At 34.7% G+C, this 10,401-nt stretch overlaps 1 protein-coding gene across 1 annotated transcript in view; it reads left to right on the forward strand.

Annotated features, from left to right (window-relative positions):
• agap3 (ArfGAP with GTPase domain, ankyrin repeat and PH domain 3) overlaps positions 1-10,401 on the forward strand; it is an 843,333-nt gene that overhangs the window by 564,263 nt on the left and 268,669 nt on the right. Inside the window, exons 8-9 of the mRNA XM_039753235.1 lie at positions 1,456-1,611; positions 5,899-5,982. Of these exons, the coding sequence (XP_039609169.1) occupies positions 1,456-1,611; positions 5,899-5,982 (240 nt within the window). The remainder of the gene's footprint in view (positions 1-1,455; positions 1,612-5,898; positions 5,983-10,401) is intronic.

The raw sequence follows: 10,401 nt of genomic DNA on the forward strand, positions 1-10,401 counted from the left end.
TAAGCTTAGTGAGGCCCACTCCCATGAACTCAGTCACGTAATGTGACCCAGCATCTCTTTACAATTCCAGAATAGAATCTTATTTGTCAAATATATCATGTATTGCAAAGCACAACACAACGAAAAAAGGGCAGAGATTGTGTTTCAACTTGCTGTACCTGTTAACCTTTCATACAACCTATTGGCTACCTGAAAAAGGGGCAACAATCACTAATATGGCATGTCCAGTGATTTTCTGTCATCTACACTGACATGGACAGGTGACGAGATCAACAACTGTAGCTGGCAAGTCTGACATAGATAAGTTATACATACATACTGTATATACATAAGTTATGTATGTGACATTAGCTTAAGCTTGCTGGCACCTGTTCAGCTCAGGTTGGTGGTCAGGTGTGTGTGCGCGTGTATATTTATATAGTATATGTATATATGCGTGTGTGCATATGGATGTATATATAGAGTGTGTGTGTGTACAAATTACTTATAATTATCATATGTACATTTAGTCTAAAGAAGCTCACAGTTTTGTTTTCTTAATCTTACAAATAGACACTTTGTGCTTGGAGACACATAAGGAACACATTTCTATAATGCTACATCTTTTCAGTGCTCCACATAATCAGTGGCATTACTCCTCTGTGTGCTCATTTACTTAGAGCTGTGTTTCCAAGTGTGTATTTAGTACATCAGGGCTAATTTGCAGCCCAAAAAAGCGTACCTCAAGGAAGATCTTGTTCACATTCTAGTCTTGTAAAAAATTTGGAATTTACAAAGACATCATAGTTTATTACAGTTTGCAGTGTCTACATTTGTGCAAATCCTTTAAGTGTGTTAATGATATTTTGTTCTTTTTATTAGAATGTTTATTTAATGTTTGTTTTTCGTTTTTTATATACTGTTAACAAAAGACTGCAATATGTATTCAATTAACATTTAATGACATTTGTAACATTTCATTGTACTAGCTCAGTTACAGTATTTGTTTTCATCATTGTAGAATTATACTCTTTAACTTTTACAAACATTTGCAATTCTTGGATTTATTTGTATTAAATGATTAAAATTTCTGTCATTTGTTTATGTTCAATGTAAAAATTTTAATGCATACAAGAATTTTAATACATATTAAGTTGTGGGATATACTTTATTATATATCAAAAATTGTAATGAATTTTAATACTTAGTACTGTATCATTATGACCCTTGTCTATATGAAAAGGCTGGTCAGTGTGTGTCTCTTAATAGTCCTTTTTCTGTCCATCTTGTAACTGGGCATTCTACATTGCTCTGTTTATGAAATCTTTACAGCCGTCATTATTGTGCAGTATGCTATTCAAGTCAAATTACATACTAGATCTGTTATTTTACTAATCTTTATTTCTCTCTCTTTCTCTTCTCTCTGTCTCTATCTCTCACATATTCTCCATTTCTGTTTTTAATCAAATGTTTCAGGCTGCCAATGGTGGTGGAACATTTAGCGATTACTCTTCCTCTGTTCCATCAACACCTAGCATTAGCCAGCGAGAACTGCGAATTGAGACCATTGCTGCCTCCAATACACCCACCCCTATAAGAAAGCAATCTAAACGCCGATCCAACATCTTCACCGTAAGTATGCACCAGTTTATAATGGGAGGCCATAGCTCTAAATATTGAAACTTTTTAAGTGTTCTTTTGCTAGGGATGATGATGATGATTCTGTAACCCAAGTACTCCAACACCAAGCTTGAGTCCCAGATGGAACTTGAAAGGCTAGTGTGTCCTTTATTCAACACTGTGAACTGATAGTGTTATAGGACTTGGGTTATCTGAACATCCTAAATGTTTAATGTCAAGAATTATATACTATACCATAACTATGCAACAATTTATTAATGATACATCCCTTTGTAAATTTTATATTTTACTTACTTCTTCTATCAGTAGAAATATTACTGTCTACTTGAAATAAAATCTCAGCTTTCCCTGATCTCATCCATCACGTCCTTATTTTAGAAGATCCTTGCTTTGCTTCACCATTGCCCCCTGCTGGAGAGAGACGAGGCCAAAGTGGCCTTGAGCTCCCCCCTGCAGAGGATTCTGTCGACGCTGGCTCCTCTCCTTTGTGTGGGCTCAGCAGTCTGGGAGGATTAGCAAACAAGGATGTTTTGTTAGTCCCCTGTTTTTTCCATCCCACTATTAGGTAGTGGCTAACCCTGTCAACCTGGGAAATGAAACACTACTGCTGCAAGTGATGGAGATGCCGAAACATGCCACATTCCCAGTATGGATTCCGGATTGGCAGGCGGAGCAGGATTTTCAACTCATGACCTTCTGAGGACCTGCCAAAAGTGGGTCCAGTACACTGGCAAAAGACCAGCGACCTCCCACTCACGGCAAGTTTTCCTTGTCTTGAAGGAAAATCTTGTAAATAAAAAACAACTTGGAAAATAAAAAGAATGTAATGAAACAGGGAAGTCACTTGCCCGCTTTTTTCTGTAGGGGAATATTTTTGCTTGGATTTCTGCAGCAGTGTCAGCACATTTTTGTAAGAAGTAATAGATGATGTCAGTTTTATTATAGTTCTGCTTCTCTCCCGCCCCTTACATTTGTTAATATTTCTGTTCTTAAATAAAATATGTGTATTAATGAATGGATCAATCCCATGAAGCTCTTGATATTTTTTAACTCAGAAATGCATTTTTAAAAAAAAAATTCTGTGTGTTGTTATTTGAATTATTTACTGATTATTGTGAATGACTGTATTAAGGTGCTGTATTCCCCTGTTTTTATTATTTTTATTCCTTTTGGGTTTTGTTTTGTTTTGTTTTGTTTTGCTAGATGCTTCACAACTGAATCATTCCAGTGTTTTCAAATGGTTTTAAATGCACTGGTTCACAGATAAGGTAATGATTTGCTTTGTTCTGTGTTTAAAACAAGCAAACAAGCAAACAAAGATACACTTATTGTTCTCTTTTTAAGGCAGGCTTTTGTGCATTTTCCTTTGTATCTTTAATTCTTTTTTTGGTGAGAGGATTTTTAAAACAATCGCCAAAAATGTACCTCTGTAACGATTTTGTGCTATTTTTTTAAAATCTGTGAATACTAGAAAAGTAAAAATGAGAGGTTTTCATACTACTTAACCTCACCAAACTTATCATTTAATGCCCCTAATTTGTTTTATTGCCTGCTGTAATAAAAGCAATAAAATATCCGATATATTATAATGTTTCTCATTCCATGTCTCCTAGCTGCTTATATCATAGCTTTAGCCAGTGCATGCAGTTTGTGGCTTTGAATTTGGCGATAGCTTCTGTTTTTGTAAACATCATGCTTAACTTCAGATGTACAGTACATTACACAAGAGACCCTTTCCTACTTTATTATTTTGAAGACCACCTGTCTTATTTCTTGTAAGTAAACTTAAGTTTACACAATTGATAGCATGAATATTAACCTTATACTGTTGAAGCCTATACAGATGCTTGTTTAAAGTTAAGCTATGTACTTAAAAGTATGTTTTGAGTTTATTTGAATGCTTATGTTTTGTTAAATTATTAAATATCTATCTTTGTCTAACCCATGAATGGGAAATTGTATTTTTAGATTTTTGTAATTTTTTTTTATACTGGCATGATTCACCTAATGTTTTTTGTCATCAGAGCCATTATACATCCTTTCATTTCCATGTCCATTAACCTTGTGTTTGTTTTCATGTTGTATATTCGGATGTTGTAGTGACAGATAAAGCCACTAGGTGGTGCCAAATTATAACTTTTAAACAATGCAGTAATTATTTGCGTGATTGAAATCCATGGTGACATACCTCCTAAATTAAAGTAACTGTTTAATAATATTTTTCAACGCAAATAATTTGTATGTTAGTAAGAGAATATATTTTTTAAATCTGTTAATGTATGTTATCAAAGGAACTGAGGTGGCTAAGTTAATTTAACCTCAGTACTGAATGTTTCTGTTTTCTGTGCTGTCATCTTTTTTTGGCTGTCCCACATTGTTGCTTCTTTTAACAAAGTCATGTTGTCTCAGCCTCATTAGCGATAATTCATGTTTTACACGTCTGTCCTGATGTATTCATCATTGACAGATTTGATGTCCCTTGCAAAAAGTATAATGATTGGTTTAACTTGCCAAATCTTTTATTCTTTCAATATTTGCAGATTTGTGCTACTGTTTCCAACCTTTCTTCAACAAAAAGGGCTTTCCAACTCCTTCCCAATTAGAAGAGCATGGTGATCAAATATTAATACATACACAACAAAACTGCACCTTGTACCCCATAATTTTCCCATTTTCATTGACTTCTTCTGGTTTGGATTTTTTCATCTTTAAAGCTAACACCTCAGTGACTGGCCAGCGCAGTCTGGAGAAATATATAGCAACGGCCTCAGAATTGCAAGATTGCAATACAATAAAAACAGAAAACATAAATGCAAACCAGACTGCGGAATTGCCAGAGTCTACGATCAGAACTGTGCTGAATAAACAGCCATTTGTACTTTGCTGTTGTACATTACTGCTTGGATGTATTATAATTATACAGGACTTCCATAATCATAAAGTACCCTGCCTTTTGCCAAAAATAAATAAAATGGACTTAATGGACATATTATTAGCAAAATATTTCATTTATCTTTTTTAAGCACATATTGAAAGAAGTTAAAGGGGTATGGGCAATGGTTCAAATAACACTTTTCAAACTTATGGTTTTTCTGAATGCCTTCGTATTAAATAATCTTATTTGATAGGAGCAATGTGTAATAATAATGAAGAAACTAAATGCTTCATGCTTTTATAAACTGCACTGAAATGTGTGAATGTGTTTTCTTGTTCCCAGGATTTTAAAACTGCTACAAAAGCACTTTTATCTACTTCATAGACTGTATATCTTGTATTGTATTTTATTTAAAATGGTATTCAATAGAAAGATATCCTATATAAATATATATAAATATATATGTATAAAATTATAAATATATATATTGTGCATTCTCTATTTTGTGAAGAACTGCAATGTTTGACCACATTGTTAAATATTTGAAAGTGAATCTGTGATTTATTTCTATGGTGTCTGTATAAAAGAAGAAAAGAAATAAAATTTACAAATATGTATACCAATTGTGTGCATTTCCTTCTCAGATTTTCTTGCAAAATGTGTCTTGTATTGCCTGTATGATTGTGGTGGTTCTTCAAGTGCATGCAGGTTTTCAGTCTTGTCTCTTTTGGGTTGCTTGTGTATATGTATGCAGTGAGGGGTGGTTGTGTGTGTTTATGTGTTTGTGTACATGGGTGTGTATTTAGGTCTATTTTTTGTCTAGGAATAAAGTTAAAATTGAAAGCAAGGAAAAAATCTGTTCCCTTAAACAGTGTATTCAGTATTGATCTAATGATGTTTATCCTGTGACAAACTAAAGTTGTATACTGAATGTAATGTGATAATTTCTAATTTTATTAATTTGTAGTCATCTGAAAACTTTTTTTTCAGGATGGAGTTCATCAAACACTGTCGGGTGAAAATAACAATGTGATCTACATTAACATTAATTTTTCCCCATTTTACTAACTCTCTCTTCTCTCAGCCATGTCAAAAAAGGAAAAAATATACTGTATATGTATATAATAAAAAGAGTTCTCAAATGGTACTTTGGCTTTTTTTGCCAAAGGATGGTTGGTTTACAGGTTCAAAAGAGTCATGACTCATTTTTTTCTTTTATTTTGGTTTGCTAATGTGTGTATTTTATTCAGTGTTGCATGCTTTGAGTATGTTATTTTTGGTCTTTTTTTCTTTTTTTTTTTAAGGGGGGCCTTTCCCATGTTTATTTTTTGTACTTTCTGTCCTTATAATCACTAATTGGCTTAGCTGTATGACCAATTTTTACATTTTTAATTTTTTTGCAGTCTCGGAAAGCCAGTGAACCAGCGAAGACTGTTGACTGTAAAACTGACAACATTGGAAGTGGGCGAGCAATTCCTATAAAACAGGTTAGTAGATTACCCTCTTGATGGCATTTTTACATGTTGATTAATCATGTTGTTTGATCTGTTGTGTGTTTTGGGGTGAATGAAAACAAAAAGTTGGGAACTGATCTACTATTTTCTACCAAAGATATAATTGTTAGACTGTGATGCAGTCTTAATGTGTTACCAGTAGATGGTAGCATTGTACATAAGTTTTTGCAAGCAAAAACCACTGATACTAAACTTTCTGTGGCAACAGTGGAATTCACTCCAAAATAATTGGTTCACTGAGCAGTTTTTCCTTTTTTATTTTGCAAATAACATTTCATACAAATATATGTAAACATGCCTAATGTGCACAACATTGAATTAGCACTAAAATTAGCTTTACTGCCAAATATTCCTTTCACACGTAATAAATATATTTAAAAAAAATATGAAGGAAATGTTTTAGGGAAACTGTTACACAATCATTAAATTAAATATTTTTAACAAATGTAAGTTTCTTAATTTCCACTGTTTTGGTCTTTTGAGCTGTTATTTATAGCCATATAATTAGTTGATTCTTACTTAATAAAGCAGGTACTTTTTGCTGTTACTATTTTTTTTTATATTTTAAATACCTTACCTTATTCATGAATTGTAATAGTGCCCTAATACAAAATTATCTAAATATTTACTAGTTCCAACAAAATTATTTATATGTAGCATGTGTGTATATTTATATGTATGTATGTATGTATGTATGTATGTGTGCAAGTGTGTACTGTGTGTGTATACTGTATGTATGCAATATTTAAAAAGATTACTCATGCATGTGCAGGGAATCAAGGTCAAATTAACAAAGCTAACTTTCCATCTAGCAAAAGTGTATCAAAAAGCGCTGTAGCAAGAAGATCTCTATCAATCGCTAGCGACAGTGAGGCTTTCAAAATAATAATAATGTCAAACAGCGTTAATATGTGATAAAATAATAATCGGGGTTAATTAATGCATTAACACGACAATAACACGAAGTTAACTTGCCCAGCCCTAATATGTACTCTATATGTATATGTGTATATATACATGTGTGTATATATATATATATGTATATGTATTAAGTCAAGTCAAGTTGGGCAGCATGCACTGGTACAGTGCGTTGCCTCATCCACTACACGATGAAACAACTCGGGATCTCAGTTGGTAACCCCCAAGGCAGACACGCGGTCCAGTCCCACCCTCCGGAAATGACCCTCTGTCTGCCGCAGCCAGGTGTTACGTGGGTGACCCCTTGGCCTGGTCCAGCTACTCAGGTCCCCAACAATGAGGATCTTACGAGCTGGATCGCCCTCAGGGAAATGCGCCACATGGCCATAACACTGACACTCCCTCACAATGCAGATAATGTGCCTCATTTGGGACTCCATGAGAAACCTCTCATTCAACACAATGTCAAACCAACGGTACCCAAGGATTTTCCGGAGAGACACAGTACCAAAGGAGTCCAGTCTTCTTCTCAGGTCACTGGTTAGCATCTATGTCTCACAACCATATAGGAAGACAAGGAAGCACCAGGACTCTAAAGACTTGGACCTTCCTCCTTTTGCATAGATATCGGGAGCACCACACACCCCTGTCCAGCGACCTTATGACCCCCCATGCTCTCCCAATCCGTCTACTGACTTCATAGGAAGAGTCACCAGAGACATGAACGTCACTGCGAAGGTAAGTAAACCTCTCGACAAGGTCGACACTCTTTACAGACAGACACACTGCTGATTGTTGTGCTCAAGAGGTCATTAAAGGCCTGGAACTTGGTTTTTATCCAGGACATTTGCAAGCCCAGACACTCGGACTCCTCACTCAGTCTCTTGAGTTGTGGGGTCCAACAGCTGTGGGACATCTGTTGGTGAAGAAAGATTCACGGATCTTGACTTGGCTGACGATGCTGATGATCTTCGCAGGAGTCAATGTAGGCTCTGATGATATGTATATGTGTATGTGTGTGTGTATGTATATGTATGTATATATATATATATATATATATATATATGTATATATATATATATATGTATATATATATATATATATATGTATATATATATATATATGTATATATATATATATATATATATATATATATATATATATATATATATATATATATATATATATATATATGTATATATATATATATATATATATATATATATATATATATATGTATATATATATATATATATATATATATATATATATATATATATATATATATATATATATATATATATATATATATATGTATATATATATGTATATATATATGTATGTATATATATGTATATATATATGTATATATGTATATGTAAGTGTATATATGTATATGTATGTGTATATATATATATATATATGTATGTATAATAATAATAATACATTTGATTTATATAGCGCCTTTCCCTTGTGCAAGGCAGTTCACAGAGTTTAAGAGAGAATGGCAGGGTATACAGTATATAGTATTGTACTAAACCAAATAAATAAATAAAGAAGAGTAATATAGTAAATTCAGAGAATAGCCTAACAGACAACATAATTCATGGTCTAGCACACACATACAGGTTACATGAGCATCTTGCCATAGAGGTAAACTGAGAGAAGGGTAATAGAGTCAGGTAGAAGGCTAAAAAGTCATATGTATGTGTATATATGTATATGTATGTATATATGTACAGTATGTATGTGTATATATGTATGTATAATAATAATAATACATTTTATTTATATAGCGCCTTTCCCTTGCACAAGGCAGTTCACAGAGTTTGAGAGAGAATGGCAGGGTATACAGTATATAGTATTGTACTAAACCAAATAAATAAATAAAGAAGAGTAATATAGTAAATTCAGAGAAAAGCCTAACAGACAACATAATTGATGATCTAGCACACACATATAGGTTACATGAGCATCTTGCCATAGAGGTAAACTGAGAGAAGGGTAATAGAGTCAGGTAGAAGGCTAAAAAGTCAGGCTAAAAGCCTTCCTGAACAGATGAGTTTTGAGTTGTTTTTTTAAAAGAAGTCATGGAGTCAGCTGATCTAATTAGGTCATTCCAGAGTTTGGGCGCTATACAGCTCAAGGCCCTGTCACCCATGGAGAGTAGATTAGTGTGGGGTACAACAAGATTGCCAGAATCAGAGGACCTTAGTGGATGAACAGTCACAGTGATGGAGAAGGTCACTGATGTAGTTTGGCGCAAAGTCATTTGAGGCTTTGTAGGTTATTAGTAGAATTTTATATTCAATTTTGTAAGACACAGGGAGCCAGTGAAGGCGAAGCAGGATGGGTGTTATGTGCTCGCTACTACTGGTCCGTGTGAGGACTCTTGCAGCCAAGTTTTGAATAAGGTGGAGCTGTGATATAAGATTAGAAGGGGCACCTGCCAGTAGGGAATTACAATAATCGATGCGGGATGTGATAAAAGCATGGACAAGTTTCTCAGCATTAGAGAAGAAGAGGAAGGAGCAAACACTGAATATGTTACGCAGGTGAAAGAAAGAAAGTTTCTTAATGTGATTTATGTGGGCGGAATAAGAAAGGGAGGAATCAAAAATGACACCAAGATTCTTTGCAGTAGAGGCAGGTCTGATGAGATCACCGCCAAGATTGACTGGGTAGGAGCTCGTTTTATTTAGTTGCACTTTGGTTCCAATTTGCAGGAGTTCAGTTTTGTTGCAATTTAAATTTAGAGTTCTGCTCCATTCACTGAGGCAAGTTGTGTGCTGAGAAAGCTCTGATGAAGTTCCACTTTTAACATTGAAATTGGGTTCAGTATCGTCTGCATAAAAATGATAACCCAGTCCAAAGGTACAAATAATATGGCCACGTAGTATATAAATACAGAAGAGAAGAGGGCCGAGGACAGAGCCCTGAGGAACTCCTTGTTTGACTGGCGCTGAGCTGGATCTGCTCTTGCCAAGAATAACAAACTCTTGCCTATCAGTCAGATAGGACTTGAACCACTGGAGGGCAGTGCCAGAGATACCCAGCATGTTCTCCATTCTGGACAGTAGTCTGACAGTGTCAAATGCTGCACTGAGGTCTAACAGAATTAATATGCTGGTTTGACCAGAGTCTGCTGCCATAAGCAAATCATTGGTTACCCATAACAGAGCAGTTTCACAGCTGTGCTGCACCCTGCCCTGAAACCGGACTGAAAGGGTTCCATCAAATTATCAGAAGTTAAGATGTTGGTGATTTGGGAAGCTACAACACGCTCAAGAACTTTTGACAGAAAAGGTAAGTGGGAAGTAGGCCAAAGATTGTCAGCATCAAGACCAGACTTTTTTAACACTGGGGTTACAGAAGCGGTTTTAAAAGTGAGCGGCACAAAGCCAGTGTCAAGAGATGAGTTTATTATTGCTGTAAAAGTCAGGATTATGACATGAAAGCAGGATTTAAGTAGTG

This window comes from Polypterus senegalus, chromosome 5 (genome assembly GCF_016835505.1).
Source record: "Polypterus senegalus isolate Bchr_013 chromosome 5, ASM1683550v1, whole genome shotgun sequence".
NCBI lineage: Eukaryota > Metazoa > Chordata > Cladistia > Polypteriformes > Polypteridae > Polypterus > Polypterus senegalus.